The sequence below is a fragment of the Coffea arabica genome, chromosome 2c (genome assembly GCF_036785885.1).
Source record: "Coffea arabica cultivar ET-39 chromosome 2c, Coffea Arabica ET-39 HiFi, whole genome shotgun sequence".
Taxonomy (NCBI): domain Eukaryota; kingdom Viridiplantae; phylum Streptophyta; class Magnoliopsida; order Gentianales; family Rubiaceae; genus Coffea; species Coffea arabica.
Window position 1 is genome coordinate 12,797,990 of NC_092312.1, and position 27,164 is coordinate 12,825,153.

Consider the following 27,164-nt stretch of genomic DNA (forward strand, 5'->3'; position numbering starts at 1 on the left):
AAATGTGCATAATATCCGTACCAACACAATATTCTTACTAGTTCAATAGTCAAGATAAGAGATCTAACCCATCTCGTGGTGAAAGCATAGGTTGCAACTAAAAACTTGTTTTGAATAACTTTTTATATTGTCTAGGAGTCTATTGACTGATCATAATACATTATTAATTCATTATAAATGTATAGACTCAGCTGTTTTTTGGTCCAAGATTATGTTGTTCCAAAGATTGATGAAAAAATTAGGGAAGCAATCTCAAAGTTTCCTATTGATGGAGTAGTGCACATATAGAATGTTTAATAGATTGGAAGAAGGTTCAAATCTAGTGTATTAAATACGTATAAGAATTCATAAATATACACCTTGTAAGATCAAACTAATTTTTTTCTTTTGTATAGAATCTATGCTGGACCAACAGTAGAGGAAGAGATTAGAGTTAAGGGCCCTAGAGGCACACATGCAGTCTTGTTGATAGATTCGCATGCAGAGGATGGAATAGAAATGTTTGAATTTAAAAATTCATGGAGCACCGCTGGGGACAGGATGACATTATTTTGTTAACAGATTTGCATATATAGGATATAATAGAAATGTTTGAATTCAAAAGTTCATGGAGCACCCACTGGGGCAGGATGATATTGGGAAGATAAGGAAAAACTTGTTGTTAGGATCTCATATCCAACCGGGATCACTTGGACTTGTCTAGAGAAAGGTTCGAGATCAACTATGGGTGTGGGTGTTTCAAAAGATAAAGATGAGAAAAGAGATGAGAATGGGTCGAATGAGGAACAAAAGAGATTCTGAGACAGCATCGAAAGGGCAACTTTAGTGGTTGATAAGGTAAGACTAAGGTGGCGATTAAAACAAATGCGAAGGAAAACAATGGTGTTGGGTTGAGGATGAGAAGTGTCGCCAGGTAAATTAATACCGAAAATAAAAAAAATATTTTTTATAAACTAGAAAACTTTGTTGTATTTGATTAACAAATATATTCTCTTATGCAATAGTAGCGAAATTGAGATGTGGAAGGGTAAATCAACTGGTGAATCATGCCCATGCACTTGTGCCCAGTTAACAATTTCTTATGGTAAGTAAAGAAACAGGATATGGTATTCTTTCTAAGATATTAAATTTTTTTTTTTTTTGGATGTGGTATTCTTACGGTAGAAATTTATAGGCATCTGGGGTATATTACCACTAAATTTCAACGGTCTTGTAGCACTATTTAAGAAGTGAAATATTCCATTTCTTATTTGTTGGTTTATTATTATTTGCTATTTATGGTGGAACTTGGAAGGTCATTATACTTGAGTTTTCCATTTGCATTTTTCTTGGTTTTGTGCAGTGAAAAGTTATGACTACTTTGTATGCAGGGTTTTATGGTTTTTTACTCCAAAATACGCTAAGAACTAGTGTGAATACCCGTGCTACGCACGATACTGACATTATTGAAAAAAATAAAAATAAAAGGGTGAATTAAAAAAGGTTAAAAAATTGTACCAACACGATTAAAATATAATATCTGTCCAACAATTATTTGAAATATGATAGAATGTGCATTAAAAATTATAATAGTTTGAAATATGATAAAATGTGCATAATATCCGTACCAACACAATATTCGAAAATTACCTTTTTTCTGAAGATAAATCCTGAAAAAATTACCATTTCTACTTTGTTCTTAACAGGCTATCACTTCATGGTTAAACGTTCCATGAGTTGTACTACTTATAGTGATTGGGTAATATTCATGATCATGTTATTTATTTATTTATTATTATTATTATTTTATATTTGGAGAGGATATTAATGTGCATTTTTCTGTTTTATAATGTTCCAGAACATATGCTGGGCATATGTTGCTCCAGAGGCAATATCATCACAAATGAAGAACATTTACCACCATCCATCCAACAAGTTGTTAACTGTGCAAAAAGTTGGTAGTAGAAGATAATGAAAAATATACTAAATATACTATCAATTGAGTATTTCTATATGAGGGAGATCTAGGAATTTGTTTGGATCAGGATTACTAGTTCAATAGTCAAGATAAGAGATCTAACCCATCTCGTGGTGAAAGCATAGGTTGCAACTAAAAACTTGTTTTGAATAACTTTTTATATTGTCTAGGAGTCTATTGACTGATCATAATACATTATTAATTCATTATAAATGTATAGACTCAGCTGTTTTTTGGTCCAAGATTATGTTGTTCTAAAGATTGATGAAAAAATTAGGGAAGCAATCTCAAAGTTTCCTATTGATGGAGTAGTGCACATATAGAATGTTTAATAGATTGGAAGAAGGTTCAAATCTAGTGTATTAAATACGTATAAGAATTCATAAATATACACCTTGTAAGATCAAACTAATTTTTTTCTTTTGTATAGAATCTATGCTGGACCAACAGTAGAGGAAGAGATTAGAGTTAAGGGCCCTAGAGGCACACATGCAGTCTTGTTGATAGATTCGCATGCAGAGGATGGAATAGAAATGTTTGAATTTAAAAATTCAGGGAGCACCGCTGGGGACAGGATGACATTATTTTGTTAACAGATTTGCATATATAGGATATAATAGAAATGTTTGAATTTAAAAGTTCATGGAGCACCCACTGGGGCAGGATGACATTGGGAAGATAAGGAAAAAACTTGTTGTTAGGATCTCATATCCAACCGGGATCACTTGGACTTGTCTAGAGAAAGGTTCGAGATCAACTATGGGTGTGGGTGTTTCAAAAGATAAAGATGAGAAAAGAGATGAGAATGGGTCGAATGAGGAACAAAAGAGATTCTGAGACAGCATCGAAAGGGGCAACTTTAGTGGTTGATAAGGTAAGACTAAGGTGGCGATTAAAACAAATGCGAAGGAAAACAATGGTGTTGGGTTGAGGATGAGAAGTGTCGCCAGGTAAATTAATACCGAAAATAAAAAAAATATTTTTTATAAACTAGAAAACTTTGTTGTATTTTATTAACAAATATATTCTCTTATGCAATAGTAGCGAAATTGAGATGTGGAAGGGTAAATCAACTGGTGAATCATGCCCATGCACTTGTGCCCAGTTAACAATTTCTTATGGTAAGTAAAGAAACAGGATATGGTATTCTTTCTAAGATATTAAATTTTTTTTTTTTTGGATGTGGTATTCTTACGGTAGAAATTTATAGGCATCTGGGGTATATTACCACTAAATTTCAACGGTCTTGTAGCACTATTTAAAAAGTGAAATATTCCATTTCTTATTTGTTGGTTTATTATTATTTGCTATTTATGGTGGAACTTGGAAGGTCATTATACTTGAGTTTTCCATTTGCATTTTTTTTGGTTTTGTGCAGTGAAAAGTTATGACTATTTTGTATGCAGGGTTTTATGGTTTTTTACTCCAAAATACGCTAAGAACTAGTGTGAATACCCGTGCTACGCACGATACTGACATTATTGAAAAAAATAAAAATAAAAGGGTGAATTAAAAAAGGTTAAAAAATTGTACCAACACGATTAAAATATAATATCCGTCCAACAATTATTTGAAATATGATAGAATGTGCATTAAAAATTATAATAGTTTGAAATATGATAAAATGTGCATAATATCTGTACCAACACAATATTCGAAAATTACATTTTTTCTGAAGATAAATCCTGAAAAAATTACCATTTCTACTTTGTTCTTAACAGGCTATCACTTCATGGTTAAACGTTCCATGAGTTGTACTACTTATAGTGATTGGGTAATATTCATGATCATGTTATTTTTTTATTTGTTATTATTATTATTTTATATTTGGAGAGGATATTAATGTGCATTTTTCTGTTTTATAATGTTCCAGAACATATGCCGGGCATATGTTGCTCCAGAGGCAATATCATCACAAATGAAGAACATTTACCACCATCCATCCAACAAGTTGTTAACTGTGCAAAAAGTTGGTAGTAGAAGATAATGAAAAATATACTAAATATACTATCAATTGAGTATTTCTATATGAGGGAGATCTAGGAATTTGTTTGGATCAGGATTACTAGTTCAATAGTCAAGATAAGAGATCTAACCCATCTCGTGGTGAAAGCATAGGTTGCCACTAAAAACTTGTTTTGAATAACTTTTTATATTGTCTAGGAGTCTATTGACTGATCAAAATACATTATTAATTCATTATAAATGTATAGACTCAGCTGTTTTTTGGTCCAAGATTATGTTGTTCCAAAGATTGATGAAAAAATTAGAGAAGCAATCTCAAAGTTTCCTATTGATGGAGTAGTGCACATATAGAATGTTTAATAGATTGGAAGAAGGTTCAAATCTAGTGTATTAAATACGTATAAGAATTCATAAATATACACCTTGTAAGATCAAACTAATTTTTTTCTTTTGTATAGAATCTATGCTGGACCAACAGTAGAGGAAGAGATTAGAGTTAAGGGCCCTAGAGGCACACATGCAGTCTTGTTGATAGATTCGCATGCAGAGGATGGAATAGAAATGTTTGAATTTAAAAATTCATGGAGCACCGCTGGGGACAGGATGACATTATTTTGTTAACAGATTTGCATATATAGGATATAATAGAAATGTTTGAATTCAAAAGTTCATGGAGCACCCACTGGGGCAGGATGACATTGGGAAGATAAGGAAAAAACTTGTTGTTAGGATCTCATATCCAACCGGGATCACTTGGACTTGTCTAGAGAAAGGTTCGAGATCAACTATGGGTGTGGGTGTTTCAAAAGATAAAGATGAGAAAAGAGATGAGAATGGGTCGAATGAGGAACAAAAGAGATTCTGAGACAGCATCGAAAGGGGCAACTTTAGTGGTTGATAAGGTAAGACTAAGGTGGCGATTAAAACAAATGCGAACGAAAACAATGGTGTTGGGTTGAGGATGAGAAGTGTCGCCAGGTAAATTAATACCGAAAATAAAAAAAATATTTTTTATAAACTAGGAAACTTTGTTGTATTTGATTAACAAATATATTCTCTTATGCAATAGTAGCGAAATTGAGACGTGGAAGGGTAAATCAACTGGTGAATCAAACCCATGCACTTGTGCCCAGTTAACAATTTCTTATGGTAAGTAAAGAAACATGATATGGTATTCTTTCTAAGATATTAAGTTTTTTTTTTTTGGATGTGGTATTCTTATGGTAGAAATTTATAGGCATCCGGGGTATATTACAACTAAATTTCAACGGCCTTGTAGCACTATTTAAAAAGTGAAATATTCCATTTCCTATTTGTTGGTTTATTATTATTTGCTATTTATGGTGGAACTTGGAAGGTCATTATACTTGAGTTTTCCATTTGCATTTTTCTTGGTTTTGTGCAGTGAAAAGTTATGACTACTTTGTATGCAGGGTTTTATGGTTTTTTACTCCAAAATACGCTAAGAATTAGTGTGGATACCCGTGCTACGCACGATACTGATATTATTGAAAAAATAAAAATAAAAGGGTGAATTAAAAAAGGTTAAAAAATTGTACCAACACGATTAAAATATAATATCTGTCCAACAATTATTTGAAATATGATAGAATGTGCATTAAAAATTATAATAGTTTGAAATATGATAAAATGTGCATAATATCTGTACCAACACAATATTAAAAAATTACATTTTTTCTGAAGATAAATCCTGAAAAAATTACCATTTCCACTTTCTTCTTAACAGGTTATCACTTCATGGTTAAAGGTTCCATGAGTTATACTACTTTTTGTGATTGGGTAATATTCATGATTATGTTATTTATTTATTTATTATTATTATTATTTTATATTTGGAGAGGATATTAATGTGCATTTTTCTGTTTTATACTGTTCCAGGACATATGCTGGGCATATGTTGCTCCAGAGGCAATATCATCACAAATGAAGAACATTTACCACCATCCATCCAACAAGTTGTTAACTGTGCAAAAAGTTGGTAGTAGAAGATAATGAAAAAGATACTAAATATACTATCAATTGAGTATTTCTATATGAGGGAGATCTAGGAATTTGTTTGGATTAAGATTACTAGATCAATAGTCAAGATAAGAGATCTAACCCATCTCGTGGTGAAAGCATAGGTTGCCACTAAAAACTTGTTTTGAATAACTTTTTATATTGTCTAGGAATCTATTGACTGATCATAATACATTATTAATTCATTATAAATGTATAGACTCAGCTGTTTTGAGGTCCAAGATTATGTTATTCTAAAGATTGATGAAGAAATTAGGGAAGATATCTCAAAGTTTCCTATTGATGGGGTAATGCACATATAGAATGTTTAATAGATAGGAAGAAAGTTCAAATCTAGTGTATTAAATACCTATACCTTGTAAGATCAAACTAATTTTTTTCTTTTGTATAGAATCTGTGCTGGACCAACAGTAGAGGAAAAGATTAGAGTTAAGGGCCCTAGAGGCACACATGCAGTCTTGTTGATAGATTCGCATGCAGAGGATGGAATAGAAATGTTTGAATTTAAAAATTCATGGGGCACCGCTGGGGACAGGATGACATTATTTTGTTAACAGATTTGCATATATAGGATATAATAGAAATATTTGAATTTAAAAGTTCATGGAGCACCCACTGGGGCCAGGATGACATTGGGAAGATAAGGAAAAAGCTTGTGTTTAGGATCTCATATCCAACCGGGATCACTTGGACTTGTCTAGAGAAAGCTTCGAGATCAACTATGGGTGTGGGTGTTTCAAAAGATAAAGATGAGAAAAGAGATGGGGATGGGTCGAATGAAGAACAAAAAAGATTCTGGGACAGCATCGAAAGGGGCAACTTTAGTGGTTGATAAGATAAAACTAAGGTGGCGATTAAAACAATTGCGAAGGAAAACAATGGTGTTAGGTTGAGGATGAGAAGTGTCGCCAGGTAAATTAGTAACGAAAATGAAAAAAAAATATTTTTTATAAACTAGAAAACTTTGTTGTATTTGATTAACAAATATATTCTCTTATGCAATAGTAGCGAAATTGAGACGTGGAAGGGTAAATCAACTGGTGAATCAAGCCCATGCACTTGTGCCCAGTTAACAATTTCTTATGGTAAGTAAAGAAACATGATATGGTATTCTTTCTAAGATATTAAGTTTTTTTTTTTTGGATGTGGTATTCTTATGGTAGAAATTTATAGGCATCCGGGGTATATTACAACTAAATTTCAACGGCCTTGTAGCACTATTTAAAAAGTGAAATATTCCATTTCCTATTTGTTGGTTTATTATTATTTGCTATTTATGGTGGAACTTGGAAGGTCATTATACTTGAGTTTTCCATTTGCATTTTTCTTGGTTTTGTGCAGTGAAAAGTTATGACTACTTTGTATGCAGGGTTTTATGGTTTTTTACTCCAAAATACGCTAAGAATTAGTGTGAATACCCGTGCTACGCACGATACTGATATTATTGAAAAAAATAAAAATAAAAGGGTGAATTAAAAAAGGTTAAAAAATTGTACCAACACGATTAAAATATAATATCTGTCCAACAATTATTTGAAATATGATAGAATGTGCATTAAAAATTATAATAGTTTGAAATATGATAAAATGTGCATAATATCTGTACCAACACAATATTAAAAAATTACATTTTTTCTGAAGATAAATCCTGAAAAAATTACCATTTCCACTTTCTTCTTAACAGGTTATCACTTCATGGTTAAAGGTTCCATGAGTTATACTACTTATTGTGATTGGGTAATATTCATGATTATGTTATTTATTTATTTATTATTATTATTATTTTATATTTGGAGAGGATATTAATGTGCATTTTTCTGTTTTATACTGTTCCAGGACATATGCTGGGCATATGTTGCTCCAGAGGCAATATCATCACAAATGAAGAACATTTACCACCATCCAACCAACAAGTTGTTAACTGTGCAAAAAGTTGGTAGTAGAAGATAATGAAAAAGATACTAAATATACTATCAATTGAGTATTTCTATATGAGGGAGATCTAGGAATTTGTTTGGATCAGGATTACTAGTTCAATAGTCAAGATAAGAGATCTAACCCATCTCGTGGTGAAAGCATAGGTTGCCACTAAAAACTTGTTTTGAATAACTTTTTATATTGTCTAGGAGTCTATTGACTGATCAAAATACATTATTAATTCATTATAAATGTATAGACTCAGCTGTTTTTTGGTCCAAGATTATGTTATTCCAAAGATTGATGAAGAAATTAGGGAAGCAATCTCAAAGTTTCCTATTGATGGGGTAATGCACATATAGAATGTTTAATAGATTGGAAGAAAGTTCAAATCTAGTGTATTAAATACCTGTACCTTGTAAGATCAAACTAATTTTTTTCTTTTGTATAGAATCTGTGCTGGACCAACAGTAGAGGAAAAGATTAGAGTTAAGGGCCCTAAAGGCACACATGCAGTCTTGTTGATAGATTCGCATGCGGAGGATGGAATAGAAATGTTTGAATTTAAAAATTCATGGGGCACCGCTGGGGACAGGATGACATTATTTTGTTAACAGATTTGCATATATAGGATATAATAGAAATATTTGAATTTAAAAGTTCATGGAGCACCCACTGAGGGCAGGATGACATTGGGAAGATAAGGAAAAAACTTGTGTTTAGGATCTCATATCCAACCGAGATCACTTGGACTTGTCTAGAGAAAGGTTCGAGATCAGCTATGGGTGTGGGTGTTTCAAAAGATAAAGATGAGAAAAGAGATGGGGTTGGGTCGAATGAGGAACAAAAGAGATTCTGGGACAGCATCGAAAGGGGCAACTTTAGTGGTTGATAAGGTAAAACTAAGGTGGCGATTAAAACAAATGCGAAGGAAAACAATGGTGTTGGGTTGAGGATGAGAAGTGTCGCCAGGTAAATTAGTAACGAAAATGAAAAAAAAATATTTTTTATAAATTAGAAAACTTTGTTGTATTTGATTAACAAATATATTCTCTTATGCAATAGTAGCGAAATTGAGACGTGGAAGGGTAAATCAACTGGTGAATCAAGCCCATGCACTTGTGCCCAGTTAACAATTTCTTATGGTAGGTAAAGAAACAGGATATGGTATTCTTTCTAAGATATTAAGTTTTTTTTTTTGGATGTGGTATTCTTATGGTAGAAATTTATAGGCATCCGGGGTATATTACAACTAAATTTCAACGGTCTTGTAGCACTATTTAAAAAGTGAAATATTCCATTTCCTATTTGTTGGTTTATTATTATTTGCTATTTATGGTGGAACTTGGAAGGTCATTATACTTGAGTTTTCCATTTGCATTTTTCTAGGTTTTGTGCAGTAAAAAGTTATGACTACTTCGTATGCAGGGTTTTTTAGTTTTTACTCCAAAATATGCTAAGAACTAGTGTGAATACCCGTGCTACGCACGATACTGACATTATTGAAAAAAATAAAAATAAAAGGGTGAATTAAAAAAGGTTAAAAAATTGTACCAACACGATTAAAATATAATAGCTGTCTAACAATTATTTGAAATATGATAGAATGTGCATTAAAAATTATAATAGTTTGAAATATGATAAAATGTGCATAATATCTGTACCAACACAATATTCAAAAATTACCTTTTTTCTGTAGATAAATCCTGAAAAAATTACCATTTCCACTTTCATCTTAACAGGTTATCACTTCATGGTTAAAGGTTCCATGAGTTGTACTACTTATAGTGATTGGGTAATATTCATGATTATGTTATTTATTTATTATTATTATTATTATTTTATATTTGGAGACGATATACATGTGTATTTTTCTGTTTTATATTGTTCCAGAACATATGCTGGGCATATGTTGCTCCAGAGGCAATATCATCACAAATGAAGAACATTTACCACCATCCATCCTACAAGTTGTTAACTGTGCAAAAAGTTGGTAGTAGAAGATAATGAAAAAGATACTAAATATACTATCAATTGAGTATTTCTATATGAGGGAGATCTAGGAATTTGTTTGGATTCAGATTACTAGATCAATAGTCAAGATAAGAAATCTAACCCATCTCGTGGTGAAAGCATAGGTTGCCACTAAAAACTTGTTTTGAATAACTTTTTATATTGTCTAGGAATCTATTGACTGATCATAATACATTATTAATTCATTATAAATATATAGACTCGGCTGTTTTGTGGTCCAAGATTATGTTGTTCCAAAGATTGATGAAGAAATTAGGGAAGCAATCTCAAAGTTTCCTATTGATGGAGTAATGCACATATAGAATGTTTAATAGATTGGAAGAAGGTTCAAATCTAGTGTATTAAATACTTATACCTTGTAAGATCAAACTAATTTTTTTCTTTTGTATAGAATCTGTGCTGGACCAACAGTAGAGGAAGAGATTAGAGTTAAGGGCCCTAGAGGCACACATGCAGTCTTGTTGATAGATTCGCATGCAGAGGATGGAATAGAAATATTTGAATTTAAAAATTCATGGGGCACCGCTAGGGACAGGATGACATTATTTTGTTAACAGATTTGCATATATAGGATATAATAGAAATGTTTGAATTTAAAAGTTCATGGAGCACCCACTGGGGGCAGGATGACATTGGGAAGATAAGGAAAAAGCTTGTGTTTAGGATCTCATATCCAACCGGGATCACTTGGACTTTTCTAGAGAAAGGTTCGAGATCAACTATGGGTGTGGGTGTTTCAAAAGATAAAGATGAGAAAAGAGATGGGGATGGGTCGAATGAGGAACAAAAGAGATTCTGGGACAGCATCGAAAAGGGCAACTTTAGTGGTTGATAAGGTAAGACTAAGGTGGCGATTAAAACAAATGCGAAGGAAAACAATGGTGTTGGGTTGAGGATGAGAAAGTGTCTCCAGGTAAATTAGTAAAGAAAATGAAAAAAAATATTTTTTATAAACTAGAAAACTTTGTTGTATTTGATTAACAAATATATTCTCTTATGCAATAGTAGCGAAATTGAGACGTGGAAGGGTAAATCAACTGGTGAATCAAGCCCATGCACTTGTGCCCAGTTAACAATTTCTTATGGTATGTAAAGAAACCGGATATGGTATTCTTTCTAAGATATAAAGTTTTTTTTTTTGGATGTGGTATTCTTATGGTATAAATTTATAGGCATCTGAGGTATATTACAACTAAATTTCAACGGTCTTGTAGCACTATTTAAAAAGTGAAATATTCCATTTCCTATTTGTTGGTTTATTATTATTTGCTATTTATGGTGGAACTTGGAAGGTCATTATACTTGAGTTTTCCATTTGCATTTTTCTTCGTTTTGTGCAATGAAAAGTTATGACTACTTCGTATGCAGGGTTTTATGATTTTTTACTCCAAAATACGCTAAGAACTAGTTTGAATACCCGTGCTACGCACGATACTGACATTATTGAAACAAATAAAAATAAAAGGGTGAATTAAAAAAGGTTAAAAAATTGTACCAACACCATTAAAATATAATATCTGTCTAACAATTATTTGAAATATGATAGAATGTGCATTAAAAATTATAATAGTTTGAAATATGATAAAATGTGCATAATATCTGTACCAACACAATATTCGAAAATTACCTTTTTTCTGAAGATAAATCCTGAAAAAATTACCATTTCTACTTTGTTCTTAACAGGCTATCACTTCATTGTTAAACGTTCCATGAGTTGTACTACTTATAGTGATTGGGTAATATTCATGATTATGTTATTTATTTATTTATTAATATTATTATTTTATATTTGGAGAGGATATTAATGTGCATTTTTCTGTTTTATAATGTTCTAGAACATATGCTGGGCATAAGTTGCTCCAGAGGCAATATCATCACAAATGAAGAACATTTACCACCATCCATCCAACAAGTTGTTAACTGTGCAAAAAGTTGGTAGTAGAAGATAATGAAAAAGATACTAAATATACTATCAACTGAGTATTTCTATATGAGGGAGATCTAGGAATATGTTTGGATTAAGATTACTAGATCAATAGTCAAGATAAGAGATCTAACCCATCTCGTGGTGAAAGCATAGGTTGCCACTAAAAACTTGTTTTGAATAACTTTTTATATTGTCTAGGAGTCTATTGACTGATCATAATACATTATTAATTCATTATAAATGTATAGACTCAGCTGTTTTTTGGTCCAAGATTATGTTGTTCCAAAGATTGATGAAGAAATTAGGGAAGCAATCTCAAAGTTTCCTATTGATGGAGTAGTGCACATATAGAATGTTTAATAGATTGGAAGAAGGTTCAAATCTCGTGTATTAAATACCTATACCTTGTAAGATCAAACTAATTTTTTTCTTTTGTATAGAATCTATGCTGGACCAACAGTAGAGGAAGAGATTTGAGTTAAGGGCCCTAGAGGCACACTTGCTGTCTTGTTGATAGATTCGCATACAGATGATGGTGTAGAAATATTTGAATTTAAAAATTCATGGGGCACCGTTGGAGACAGGATGACATTGTTTTGTTAACAGATTTGCATATATAGGATATAATAGAAATGTTGGAATTTAAAAGTTCATGGAGCACCCACTGGGGGCAGAATGACATTGGGAAGATAAGGAAAAAACTTGTGTTTAGGATCTCATATCCAACCGGGATCACTTGGAGTTGTCTAGAGAAAGGTTCGAGATCAACTATGGGTGTGGGTGTTTCAAAAGATAAAGATGAGAAAAAAGATGGGGATGGGTCGAATGAGGAACAAAAGAGATTCTGGGACAACATCGAAAGGGGCAACTTTAGTGGTTGATAAGGTAAAACTAAGGTGGCGATTAAAACAAATGCGAAGGAAAACAATGGTGTTGGGGTTGAGGATGAGAAGTGTCGCCAGGTAAATTAGTAACGAAAATGAAAAAAAATATTTTTTATAAACTAGAAAACTTTATTGTATTTGATTAACGGATATAATCTCTTATGCAATAGTAGCAGAATTGAGACGTGGAAGGGTAAATCAACTGGTGAATCAAGCCCATGCACTTGTACCCAGTTAACAATTTCTTATGGTAAGTAAAGAAACAGGATAAGGTATTCTTTCTAAGATATAAAGTATTTTTTTTTTTGGATGTGGTATTCTTATGGTAGAAATTTATAGGTATCTGGGGTATATTACAACTAAATTTCAATGGTCTTGTAACACTATTTAAAAAGTGAAAGATTCCATTTCCTATTTTTTCGTTTATTATTATTTGCTATTTATGGTGGAACTTGGAAGGTCATTATACTTGAGTTTTCCATTTGCATTTTTCTTGGTTTTGTGCAATGAAAAGCTATGACTGCTTTGTATGCAGGGTTTTTTGGTTTTTTACTCCTAAATACGCTAAGAACTTGTGTGAATACCCGTGCTACGCAGGAATCTGACATTATTGAAAAAAATAAAAATAAATGGGTGAATTAGAAAAGGTTAAAAAATTGTACCAACAAAATTAAAATATAATAGCTGTCTAACAATTATTTGAAATATGATAGAATGTGCATTAAAAATTATAATAGTTTGTAATATGATAAAATGTGCATAATATCTGTACCAACACAATATTCAAAAATTACCTTTTTCCAGAAGATAAATCCTGAAAATAATAAAAATTAATATTAGAAAATGAATTATATATGAATAAAAATGAATGTAATTAAATGTTGTTAAAATGAAATATACTTACAAATATTATGCATTCGATTTGATATTCTTGCATGAAGGTAGGGGTGTGCATCGAATTCGAAATCGGTAATTCGGAAGCTTGAATTCGAAATTTTTCAAAATTTTGGTATTTGATAATTCGACCTAATTCGATTTCGAATTCACCAATTCTGAATTCGAATTCGTTCCGAATTCAATTCGGAATTCGGTAAATTCCGATTTCATCGAATTAGGAAAAATTTATATATTATTATATAATATAAAATTTATAATATAATGTTATATTATATAAATTTTATATAATATTATATTGTATAAATTTTATATTACATGTATAAAAAATATAGTTATATATTAAAAATAAATTTGAAAAACTCCATTACCGAATTCGAACCAAATTCGAAATATATGAATTCGGAAAACCCGAATTCGATTCCGATTTATCGATTTCGAAAATTCCGAATTCAATTTGAATTCGGTCGGTAAATCAAAATTTTTCGATTTTGCACACCCCTACATGAAGGTGTGAATACTCTTCACACAAATCAAATTTTAGTACGAAAGTCAAAATTGGTGATTTAATTAATTCTGTTGAATTTTGTGGAATGTGTACTACAAATGAAAATGCACGATCTTTGCATGAATTGATTCGTTGGTTGAACAACCTATCGCCATTGTCCTGAAAATTAAGTACGTGCAAAATTTAAAATTAGTGTATTTTTTTTACATAGTTTATAAATAGCATTATAAAAAATAAACATATATCAAAAAATTCTACCTTCTTTTGTAATTTTCTGAGATAAGAAACGTCATAACCAAATACGAATCGTGCATGTCTGTTCTGTAGATTAAGATGCATGTTACTACTGGAATATTTGATTTGTACGTTAACATTATACCTGTTTGACAAATAAAATATTATATACAATACAGAAAAATTTGTTGAAATTAAAGGTACATGAAATTAATGACCTAACAACAGTGTCGACTGCATCATTACAATGCATACATACTATTTTTGAAAAATGACCTTCACATAGTTGTCCACAATTTTTGCATAGCTCATAGAACATGTTTTCTCTGTTAATGTTCTGAATGTAAGCAAGTATTCGAAAATATTTAATCTAATAAGAATGAAAGAAAGTATAGATTATAATTATAAATTTAAAAAATTTGTGCAGTAATTAAATTAAATAGAGTAAGTTTACCGTATGCATGATTGTATATTCGGATATCCATATTCTCTTTAATTTTGCTATCAGCAATGCTTGTGATGTTGTAAAGTTGTTTGAACTCAACAACGTAACTAACTTTCAAGTACATGTATCATTTTCAAACCTACAATTTTTTGAAATACATGTTGATAAGAGTATGGTACAACATTAAAAGTTTGATGTAGTGTTACTGATGGAACTCATCAACTGCGCAGGTATGGAGCAAAATCTAAATTGTAATTGATATACAATTTGCTAGCTCTAATTGTACAAAGTAATGGTCCTGCATAGTATGGTTATATTCGTTAAAAAACTATTCAAATTGTATAGAGTATAAGTAAAAGTATTTGATTTATCTCTGAAATTTCGTACGCAAATACCACATGCTAGTAAAATATTAAATTTTATAGCAGACTGATATTATAGAATTTGTAGTATATTCAATAACTTGATACTCAAATCACCGATGATGCAAAGTTTGTCTAAATAAGCTTTACAGTGTCCTAACTCTTTGCAAAAAAAAAAAAAAAGGCTAAATAGTCCTAATTGGCATCGCAAGTTACGGCAATGTGCCAGTGGCATCTAGACCTAATTGTTTTTTGGTCAAAATCTGGTCCTAATTGGTTTTGCTGTTTCTTGATCATGTTGTATGCTTCCGAATTAAAATTATATTAAAATAGTATATGAATGAGCATTTGTCTTTAATGAAGGAGTAAAAAGGATTTAAAACATAAATAACAAACTACAAACGGTTTATGAAGTTGATTATGGGAAAGTTTTAAATTTTAAATTTGATTGGCGATAGGGTTGGTTATAACCCACTACTTTTTATGTATTAAAATAAATACAAAAATCTAAAAAAAAGAATGAAAAGTTTGGAAGTCATTGAGAAAGTCTCTGCTAAAAATCTCTTCTGCAATACATATAGATATAGATAGCCGAATGCAAAAGTCAAATAGGTTAACTTTTTAATTGCAAAATCAACTACAGCTCTTTATAAGCACCCTTAGGCAGCTCTCACCTAAGGCCAGATGAATTAAAAACAACCGTTTTGGTGATTGGGGGAGGGGAATAATTATAGAACCAAAAAATTATAACAAAATACTATAGGACATATATTTGATAAAACCAACTGATATGAAGAGACAATTTACACACATATAATTATGCCTGAGAGAAAGAACAATAAATATCAAGAATAATATATTAATTACATACTAAACTATGAAAGTTATCAAATTTCACTTTTCTCAACTGATACAATAATAAGAATCTCTATTTATAAACCTTGTGACTTATAAACAAATCTTACAATCATAAGAAATTTCCTAATAAAATTCCATTGAAACCTCATGGTCTTTCCTTAATTAACAGTGAACTCTCTCTCTTTTTTTTAACAATTTTTATCTATTTATTTAAATTATATATCCATTTTTTTAACTACATAAAGTATCTTAGTTTGGTATATGCAAAGTAATTGATATATTGGTAAACTGTTTAAAAATGAATTTTCACTCAACGAATTTGTTTAATTCATTTGTACAAGAAAATTTCGCAAAATATTCTAAGAATTATCAGCAAAACTGTTATTTCAAATTAAATAGATGACCAAAAAAAAGCAATTTCTAAATAATATCACGACAAGAAGTTGACCAGCTTTGTTCAACGCAGTGGATTTTTTTTTTTTTTTTATATATATATATATTTTTTTACCCTAAAGTAACATCTTGGGACATCTTCCTGCGTGGCGGACTAGAGTTGAAAGGGCGAAAGAATTCAATTGTGGAGCAAAGGAGCGGGAGTGATCACCATGGCTGAAGATGAGCAACTTTCCAAAAATCAAATAGATGGTGATGCAGAAGAAGATGCGGAAAATTGTTCCCAGTGGCGTCTAGAAAAGAAGCAGAAGCTTGACGATGAGAGTGATGAGACCGAGGATTTGGACGAGGACGAGGATGATGAGGAGGAGGTGCATGTATCAGAAGAAGATGATGGTTCCGATTATTCCATGGAAGAGTTCACGATTTCTGACAAGAAATTTGAGATATTGAAGCCTGATTACTGCCCTGAAGGGGTTGAAGAGATCGATGAAGATGTATGGATCAAGTATCTCAAAGAGATTAGTGAGAGCGAGGTAGGTATATCATATATGTGTTCCATTCCTTTGCATTTGTGATAATCGGATTAATTTTATTTGGATGATGGTGCTTTTGTTCACAGGGTTTCGATATTTACCATTATCCGGGTATGTGCTTGATGGCTCGATATCATCCCATTGATATTGAGAAGTATCCATTAGAACTCGAAGAACTAATTGATTTCTCGAATGCTGCGCTTCTTGATTTCAACCAGAAGGAAGTATGTATCTCTTCAAATTTTTTTTTTTTTTTTTGTCCATTTCGTTCAATAGTTCTGCATCTGCCTCTGGGTCAAGCGAATCTAGGAACCTTAATTTAATTCCTTCCAGGGCACAAAGTACAAGTTGGAAAAGGTTGAGAAGGCAAACAGACAACTTGCTGGTCCTGGCTGCAACTATTACATAACTTTCCAAGCCAAAGATTCTGTTGCTGATGCTTTCAAAACCTTCCAAGCTTTAGTATGGTGGGGCATAGTTGGGTCTGGTTCAGAATCCTCCGCAGCAGTTGTGAAATTCTGCAGGCTGAAAGCGGCTGCTGCAACTTGATTCAATCTCATTGGGTTTTCTGGTATTGGTTTTGAATTTTAACGAGTTATTAATGTAGGAATGAAAATTTGGAAATTGGGTTAAAAAAAACTAGCATGATCTGTACTGTCTTTTAGTTTCTGGTTCTTCAGTCATCAGATGATAAATTATGATGGTCCTTCCAAGTTCAGCGTGATATCCATCAAGTGTCTAATTGTGAAGCTTGAGAACGGAAACTGATCTATATTTATAATTGTTTAAAAGTTACAAGGCTGAGGCTTCAATAAGCAAGACCACACGAGACAGGCTGATGATGGTGCTTTGGTACTGGCCCTGTGACATAAGAATTTCTAAAAGTTTGGAGATGGACCATCTTTTACTTTATATATATCAAATAAATCGCATAGAGTGGAATTTTTCTACTAACATTCGACATTTTAGGTTGAATTCCATGAGATTTTGGCATCGCGAATTCTTGTTTCTTTTACGTAATTATGTTGAAATCTAGAGGATGTTTAAAACACTGTACAGGAGATTAGCCCAAAAAATTTTGTAAATAAAAAGGATTTGAAAGTACAATCTTTTTCAAAGAAGAAGAGAATGCGCCGTAGTTCTCAATTTATATGAGCCAACTTAAGTATGTACACTGGAATAGCCAACGAACAGCTCTTCGTTTCACCAAAGTGATGGCTCAATGTACCATCTCTTCGTTTAATCACGCTAGAGGAACTTGCCAATGAATACTGGTTGTTCTCCCTTTTATTTTACTGCTCCTGAAGAACAACTCTTCGATTAGTTTAATCGAGCTAGAGAAATTTGCCAGAGCAATAATGAAATTAATGTTAAAATGGGTGACAACAATAATAGCATATGGTAGGGCGGGGAGGTATGGAATTCGAAACCTCTCGTTCGTATTAAAAATTTTTTCTTTAAAAAAAAAAAATCATGGCCGTATGGTAATATTAAGGAAATCTCAATCAATAAAACACATCTGGTATTATGGTTATTATTCCTAATGACCATTTCTTCCAATTCACCTCAGTGGGATTTTGTCCATTTCTAACTTCAGATATTTCTAACGTTGGTGCAACAATAAGAAGTTTTAATAATTTATATTCGTTGTTTACTTGAAAAGACACGAAAGAAAAAACGGACAGAAAAGAACCATCTGTAGCAAAAATTTTGATGATGGAACTAAAATTGTAAAGTAACATATTGGATGCATTTAGATATGTCATCAATCAAAATTTATATAATATACGTGTATCGTGAACACGTCTTTAAAATTATTTATTTTATCTTCTCAATTACTTTTTTTAATCTCGTATGCATGATCGTCACGTGACAAAACTTACTTCAAAATTTATTCCGAATTATATCCTATCCAGATTTCTGAAACTAAAAGATGTTAGCAAATGACAAACTCATATTTTCTCTACTTTGACTACATTTTGTGGCAGCAAAGTTGTCGTTATATTCTGTCATGGTATTGCCACGCCACCAGTCCTGCAGTCAACAGCAAGCAAAGCACAAAAGGAGGCGGTGGTGAAATACGCGAGTAAGCAACGAGCAAGTAAATTATAAATACCGCTGCATTCGACAGAAATAGATTTTCTCAAAATTCCCCATTGTTTTCAGCTTTAGCCCTTCAAAGTTTCCACCATGACGGACCACCACGAGACGCGAGACGGAAAACCCAACAAAAACCTTCCTCATCCTTCTTCAGAGAAATTCCCAGTTGGATCCTCTGATAGCGGGTTCTCTTCCGGGCCAAAGTACCCGAACCCACCTGAGACGACTAACCCGGACCCGGCCACTCTCAGGGAGCAGTGGAGGTATGCTACTAGGCAGTACAGTAGATGGTATTCTCAAGCTTGGGGCACTGCTATACTTGCGGGTCTGTCTTTCTTTGCTCTTGGTTGGATAATTAAGGGTTCTAATCCTTTGCCTTCTTTCAAGAGCGAAAATGTGGAAAAGAAAGATGATAAGAATAGCTCTGAGCAGGCTAAGCAAGGTTAATTGAATGGTGATTTTGGTTCGAGGTTAGTCTTTAAGTTCTTGAATTTTTTTTCTAATTGGCGATTGAATTATTTTACCCGTTTGATTATTATGGGTTCATTGCAGCAATTGTATTTTTTTTTCGTGTTATCTTGCTCAACTTGTACCTTTTTTATGATAAAGTGAGGTAATCCAGTGGTAAATTTGATTCATGGTTATTTGCGAGTTCTTGAACTTGATTGCTGTTAATTGAGGTGATTAAGCAGTTTAATTGTTCCTGAATTCTGGGTTTTTATCACAGAATTTTTATATTCTCATGTTATGTTGCACGATTTGTTCTTGTGACAAGGTTGATCAAAGGTGAATTTGTGTTAGGCTTACTGTAGATACTTGAACTCTTCGGCATAGTAATTGAGGTTTTAAGGCTGATTGATGGTTATCAATTTCTGGGATAGTTGCAGAATTTTTTGCAAATTTTCGCGTTATGATTCCTTCTCTGTCTCTGTTTGTCTGAAAGCGGCACTGTTATGGAGGTGAAACTAGGTTAGGAGGTGATTGAATTCGAGATTTAGTCCAGTATTAGGACTTTGCGCTTCTCCTTTTGAGTGCCTATGCCCATTGATAGCAGTGCTAATGTAGGTATGTCTAGAGTTATACTAATTGAGGTAAGCCTATAGCCTGCTGATGTAGTTAAATTATTTTTAGTAGTTTTAGTTTGGAAACTATTTGTTAGTTGTTCTTGAGCTCACTGAAATAACAAATGTGATGGTTAATTATGTAAATTTGGACTTTTTAAAACCTATTTTGGTATGTAATGGTCTCTCTATTGGTCTTCATTTTAATGGAAACTAGAACATTCTTAAGAACAAGAAGAAGTCTGGCTGAGTTGGCTATGTACTTGCAGATTCACACAATGGTACAATCCTTAATATCTCAGAGTAGGAGGTTTAAATTGCTAATCAACAATGGATGATAAAGTGTGTAAAAGTTGAGATGGGCTATAGGATTATGGAGAGAATAGATTTGGCATGTTCTATTACGTGTATGAGTAAGTGGGATGGATTAGTGAGAATGAAGTTCTATTCTCATGATAGCATCCTCGTTGTGCAAATATGATGGTTTTGTGACTGATAATTTTTGTGAAGTCCTTGATTGCAATTATTCTATGGCTCAAGAAATCTTGTAAGTGGTGGTACATATTTGGTGTAAACTGTGTAGTTTTTAGTCTGCAATGCTTAAGACATTTCCAGAATAGAAATGGAAATGATCAAGCTAAAAGCGTAATTTAATGCATCCATGTTATTTCACCAGTAACAGGTCATACTACCTCATTTTCTACTTGTACAAAAGGGTGAGTTCAGTAGTCCTACGTAGGAGGTGCTGGAAGTTCAATTTTTAAAAAATGTGAAATTTTGCTTATTCCTATCTGACATCATATGCAATCTGTATTGCGTTATTGAAGAAACAACGCGAGGGGATTCTTTCAAAATTCGATCTGTATCACCATTTTTCTAAATCATTTGGTGGTTTGTCCATTGTCTTTCCTTTCAGTTGCTGTACAGAACATGGGTAATCAGTTCGTGCTAGGTAATCAAGCTTGTATAGCATAGTGGAGCAGTCCTGGTAAACTAGATGGTGAAGAAACAAGCAGATTTGAAATGGCATGTTGAAAATTGCATTTTTTCTTAATGAAAAAAATGAAAGACAGAAAAAATTCTACTTCTGCTTCAAGAAAATCTGTGGGTGAAAAAGTAAGCATGGGAAATAGAAACATATTTACAGTGCTTCCTCATATTTGTTTCAGATACTGATTAACTCTCAAATTCCAAACAAACATCTCTCAGCTCTGGAGCAATAGCCTCAATATGTTACTTTCTGGCACACTAAAGTAAATCTCTCTCTCTCTCTCTCTCTCTCTCTCTCAGCTTTTCATGACTACTGACTAATCTAGAGTTGGTATTAACCAAGGGCATAACTGTAGGCAGCAGGTGCCCTGTAAGTGAGAAGCACAGAACACATGCTCATCTGTAAATTCATCCAATATACTTGTATGACACAAGTATTTTGCCTTTGTATCGGTGCCCTGCCAGTTTTAGTCTCTCTCTCTTCCTCCCAGCTCTACAGCCATTTATAAAATAAGTTCTTGATATTAACTACATTGGAAAATGTACGCCATACAGCCTTCGGATTTCATATCAGAAATGTTTCAATGTTTGATATGAATATTAGCATTAACTAGTTTGGGCTGTGAAACTAGTAAATGGCTGCATTTATGGCCACAGGTTACATGAGTGGGAGAACAATAAACTGTCGGATGGCTTAGTTGTACAGCTAACTGTCTTATTTGACAAGTACATACTACTTTACCTCTTCTTTGTTGTTTTTCCCTTATAATATCTGGAAATATTACCTTACCGTGTATGTGATCACTCGGTATAATTTCTTTGAGATCCTAAATGAGGAAATGACCAATGCAATAGGTATAATAGGTGGCGGAGAACTTGTTTGGTTTATTGAGAGAAGTTCGTCTATTCCTCTTACAGTACTTAATTTTGAACTATAGATAAATCCTATACTTGCTTTTATTTGACGTTATTTTATACGTAGTTGATGCCAAAAGTTAACAGCTTCGTTACTTTGTTTTTCTCAGATAATCCGTAGCAACGTCTTGAAAGTGGATGTAAAATGGGGATTTTATGTTTCCCAGCTTCACTAGGTTGCTTCTTGAGTAATAGAGCAAGTAACTACAGGAAAAAATATGTGGAGAAAGCAACAAAAAGGAAGATGAGGCATGCGACCTTGAAGTTACATGTACCAACAACGTACTCTGTTTTCAAACATCTGGGTGTTCTTGAATGGACTAGTAACGTCTTTGTTGACGTCTGTGGAATTTGTATAATGTATTTTGAGTTAGCGTACCTGCTACAACTCTCAGTTTCTCGCAAGAATGTAATCTGGATAGAATTTGAAAAAGGCATCTTTCTACTCGTGAAATCTGTGTAAAGTTTCAAGTGGATATATAACAGTGCAATCTTTTCCCTTCCCTCTCAAGTACATCCCTCCTCTTTTGTCCTCAATGCACAAATAGAAGTAGGACTCCATTATACCCAAGTTTCCTCTTAATTAGGGGATGGCAATTCTTTCTCAAGTCATTCATTGACATCAGAAGAATTTAATTTACTGCTTACTCAGCTGTAAAATTCGATGCGCGTAGCTTGCTGGAACAAGGAATAAAATAACTAGAACAACTATGAATCTCTGTCAGAATCTTGATTCTTACATCTTCTCATTGCGCTCTCCTTTTCTGTCGGGTAAAAAGAAACTAGCTCTCTCCTGGCTAACATGGTATCGTATAGCTGAAAAAAACAAAAAAACTAAAACTAGCGGTGATGGTTGCAGCATTTTTTGGCATGGTACAAACCTCCTATTCGCGTATGGATATAGCAGTAGTTCTGCAGTAAAAGTCTCCACAACATGAGAGCATTTTCTTCACTCTTTAACCAGAACAACAACCAGCTTTCTTGACAGCTGATACATCATCTTTCGTTCCAATGTTTATAGTTTGTCCTCTAGGCAAAGCTGCAGGATCATCTCCAATGTCAAGAGCCTTTCTGCTAACAACATGGTAGATTTGTGTCAGCACTTCCGTGAAGGCATTTTCAACATTAAGGGCCTCAAGAGCTGAAGTTTCCATGAAGAAGGTCTTCTCCCTCTCTGCAAAAGCTGTTGCATCTCCAGTAGGAACAGCTCGCAGGTGACGTAGGTCTGCCTTGTTTCCAACGAGCATGATCACAATGTTCACGTCTGTATGATCCCGAAGCTCCTTAAGCCATCTCTCCACATTTTCGAATGTCACATGACGAGTAACATCATAGACAATTAGAGCACCAACAGCTCCTCGATAGTATGCACTTGTGATGGCACGATACCTTGAGCAGAGAAACATATGATGTTAAATGCATTTCAGACAGTGTTTGAACCTTGTACTTCAGTGTAGAGATTAGAGATGAAATTAGTCCCCATTATTTTCAACACATTATGGAAAACAGTAAGCAAACTGTTGTGTTTTAGTATCAATTATGCAGTTGACTGTTGTTATTACAATCGTCCGTTGATCATATATTTTGTACTTCAGGAGCCTATAAATTACAATCTGAAAATCCACAAAGCTTCACGATAAAAAAAAAGGAGCCTATAAATCCGTTCTCACTTTATGCAAGAGCAAAGAACATTGCATAATACTACTATGGAACGGTAATCAATCAATCTAGAGACGATAATTCTGGTTGCACATATCTTAATGAGAGGAAAAGGGTTGAGGAAGCACAATTTCAAAATGCCACTTTGTATGGCCATAGGCACATTCAACATCAACCAAATCCTCAGAAGAAATTTCTATCAATTTCCTCATCTCTCATTTTATCTTTTCTGTTGATTTTATGGTTTCTTACATTTAGCCAGCATAAATGCATAATTTCGTGCATGATCAGCAGCAAAGAGAAGCTTGCAAATTAATTTACACATGTACATACATCCACGTTAATTCTACACGAAATTCATTTGCAATATTTGTACATAATGGACACAAAGGAAAGAGAAATAATATACTAAGACGGAGGAGGTAAATTGAGGGTGGGGAGTTGCGTACCTTTCTTGGCCGGCAGTGTCCCAAATCTGAGCCTTAACGATTTTGTCATCAACCTGAATGCTGCGGGTGGCAAACTCAACGCCAATGGTGGACTTGGATTCTTGACTAAATTCATTGCGGGTGAAACGAGACAAGAGGTTCGATTTTCCGACACCTGAGTCCCCTATTAGCACCACCTTGAATAGGTAATCATAATCTTCATCAGCCCTATATGCCCCCATTTCTTGCTATGTTTTTTTTTTCTTTTTTTAATGATTGATCTCGAAGTTAGTTAGAGAAGGAGAGCAAAGAGAGCTGGGAAAACAAACAAGGCAAAATATTGTTGGCTGATTTGATGATTCGATTGATGGCAAAATGGCAACGGTACAAAAGAATTTCCCTCCGCATATTGAGGAGGGAAGGAGAAGAGAGGTGAGGAAAGAAAGAGAGACTTGGACCGATTTTTTTTTTTTTTTTTTTTGTAATTTATGGTATGATGGTTGTTTTAACTTTTGATTTTAGTTACCTCTTTATCATCTGGGGATTAGGATGTCTAAGAGGATTTGTACTTACCTCTTAATAGTTGTGAATTTATTCAAAATCAAGTTCGTGCGCGATTAGTGCAGATATTAGAATGAAGTTATTTTTGAATGAAAAAAAAAAATTCGGTCACAACTTATTTCTTAGCTAGTTTGATACTTTGACCCACAATTGTAAGTTTTTTTTTTTTTTTTGGAAAGAATGAATTTGATTTTATCTACACTTTCCAAGCACTAATTAACCTGCCATCACCTCAGCCTGTTAAATTTCTCCACCCAATCAATCTACATTTGAGAAATAAATCTGGACTTCAGGGAAAAAAAAAATATCTGGACTTTAGAAAGTGCACCATAAATCTTGCACGCTAAAAAGGCATAATACTTCTCCTAATCAGTTTATCTGTTTGTGTCTGTTCAGTCATGGAGTAATGAGTTCCTCGTCTTACGATTCCATTTCCAGCTGCGGTTTCTCTTTTCTACTCATGTCAGGAAATCAATCACTTGTCTCATCTCAAATCTCTTAGTTCCTTTCCGGCCCATATCTCCATCACTGTTTGTTGTTGACAAATACTGAGCCGCAACAATCACCGGTACCATATTTTCCACAAGCGCTTGTCAACAAAAAGTTTATCATGTATGCACTTTCATTTGTAAAACATCTGTCAACGAATTGACAACCATCATAAGAGTTGTAAATTCTCAAAGCACAGTCTAACCAGCTGCAGGATCTCAGAATTGGAACTGCTATTACCACCCTCTTATATGTCAATGATAATTAATATTAAATTTTACTTTTAATTGCAATAACAACCACCTTGTGCTCTGTTTTTGAAATAAAATAGACTCTGTGTGGATTAGGTATTTTTAGGAGGGACGGATGGACAAGGGAAAGAAGGAGGATAAGGAAAAGGAAAAGAGAGGATGAGGGAAAAGGAGGAGGAGGGGAAAAAGAGAAGAGGAAAATGGAGGAGAGGATGGTTGTTAGTGGTGGTAAGTGGAAGAAAAAAGAAATTTAGGGTTTATTTTATTTTATTTTTTAGTATATTTGAGATTGCATGTTTTTGGACTTATTTTTAAAGTTTGTTACTAGTGATCCTCCAAACAAAAACAGTTTGTGGGAAAAATAACAAACCCAAACAAAATAATAATATATGTGTTAAGTTGGTTTTACGTAGATTACTAGTTACTTGTTTTTTCCTTTCATTTGATCTACTTGAACAAATTGGCATGCCATTCCGTTGTGTCCATTTCTATTTTATCAATGAAATGTTCAAAAAAGCTTACAAAAAGAAAAATATTAACTAATTTAAATTTAAATTTGAAATTTAAACTTTGATATATATCATATATTCAATCGTAATAGTATATATACTGTTAGCATATATAAGATTTACACAAAAAATATATATGTGAGTCACTCCTTAAAAAATCAAAGCAAATGCAGTTACCAAATTGGGATAATTTGAAAAATCTCCCCTGAGATTTTTGAAAGTTGCCCTGACCACTCTCGAGATTTCAAAAATTTTAAAGACCTCCTCTGTCATAAAATTGGATCCAATTAAGGGTGGTAATTGGGTCGGGTGCCCGCGGGTGCCCACCCCGCGGGGGTAGAAATGGGGCGGGGCGGGGCGGGGGCGGGGATGGGGGCGAAATATTTACCCCCGCCTTAAAACGGGGCGGGCGATGGGGCAACGTACACCTGCCCCATTTCCCGCCCCGTCCCCCGCATAAAATATATATATATATATATATATATATATATATATATATATATATATAAGATGTTTGTCTAAAAGCCTTAATGAAAATGTAAATACGAGAGCCTAATGGAACAAGAATTCTTTCCATGGCCTATGATATCGTTTATAAGCAGTTCCAACAACCATGAGTTTGTTTTTCCCTTCATTTTGTTGATTTTCTCTTTTATGTTTTCTATTGATCTTTGCCTTTTGTTATTCTAGATTTTAACTTTTCTTGGTATTTTTGGTTAATGTTTGGAAATTCTTTTTCTCTCCTATTAGTTCTAAAAAATGCTTGGACATACGAGGAGACTTTTGCTTTTCATAAGTTAATTTTTTTATTCGCAGGGGACCGCGGGGAACCACGGGAAAAACGGGGCGGGGGCGGGGCGGGGGATGGGGGATGGGGGTGGGGAACGGGGGGAGTTATTTGACAACGGGGCAGGGGATGGGAGAAGGATCCCCTGCCCCATCCCCGCCCCATTGCCCTGCCCCACCCCCGCCCCATTGCCATCCTAGGTCCAATGCTTTGTGCTTACATCAAACCCAGTGAAATGATTGTAGTAGCTTTACAGCTTACAAAGTATTTGACAATAACGTGGACTGAAGCAATTATATTAGTAACTAATTGAATAAACAGAAATAGTACAAAAAGGAAACAAATATTTTAATTTGCCGTAAGAAAAAGGGCGCCAATTTCTAAATGATCACAATTTAAAACTAAAAAATTTCTAACTTGCACTTACAACTACAACATTGTTCTTGATGTTGAATAATGC

The 27,164-nt window shown here is 33.4% G+C and overlaps 2 protein-coding genes and 1 long non-coding RNA gene across 3 annotated transcripts; 2 read left to right on the forward strand and 1 right to left on the reverse strand.

Moving 5' to 3' along the window:
* Positions 1–16,562: 16,562 nt before the first annotated feature.
* Positions 16,563–17,718, forward strand: LOC113723750 (uncharacterized). Its single transcript, XM_027246727.2, has 3 exons — positions 16,563–16,954; positions 17,041–17,178; positions 17,288–17,718. The coding sequence occupies exons 1-3, from the start codon at positions 16,631–16,633 to the stop codon at positions 17,501–17,503; spliced, it is 678 nt and encodes a 225-aa protein (XP_027102528.1). The 5' UTR covers positions 16,563–16,630; the 3' UTR covers positions 17,504–17,718.
* Positions 17,719–18,936: 1,218 nt separating this feature from the next.
* LOC113726094 (uncharacterized) lies at positions 18,937–22,524 on the forward strand. The gene is made up of 2 exons (XR_003457470.2): positions 18,937–19,524; positions 22,131–22,524. It is a non-coding gene; the product is annotated as an uncharacterized lncRNA (long non-coding RNA).
* A 67-nt stretch (positions 22,525–22,591) lies between these two features.
* Positions 22,592–24,589, reverse strand: LOC113726095 (ras-related protein RABA1f-like). Its single transcript, XM_027249627.2, has 2 exons — positions 24,129–24,589; positions 22,592–23,409 (listed from the first exon to the last, which is right to left on the reverse strand). Exons 1-2 carry the CDS (start codon positions 24,347–24,349, stop codon positions 22,977–22,979), a joined length of 654 nt encoding a protein of 217 aa, XP_027105428.1. The 5' UTR covers positions 24,350–24,589; the 3' UTR covers positions 22,592–22,976.
* Positions 24,590–27,164: the final 2,575 nt, after the last annotated feature.

Bases quoted from the DNA above. Each gene is read 5' to 3' on its own strand.
- LOC113723750 (XM_027246727.2), top strand. From the start codon at position 16,631: ATGGCTGAAGATGAGCAACTTTCCAAAAATCAAATAGATGGTGATGCA. The intron at 16,955-17,040 runs GTAGGTATATCA...TTTTGTTCACAG, and splicing joins AAGAGATTAGTGAGAGCGAG to GGTTTCGATATTTACCATTA. The intron at 17,179-17,287 runs GTATGTATCTCT...AATTCCTTCCAG, and splicing joins TTGATTTCAACCAGAAGGAA to GGCACAAAGTACAAGTTGGA.
- LOC113726095 (XM_027249627.2), bottom strand. From the start codon at position 24,349: ATGGGGGCATATAGGGCTGATGAAGATTATGATTACCTATTCAAGGTG. The intron at 23,410-24,128 runs GTACGCAACTCC...TCTCTGCTCAAG, and splicing joins GACACTGCCGGCCAAGAAAG to GTATCGTGCCATCACAAGTG.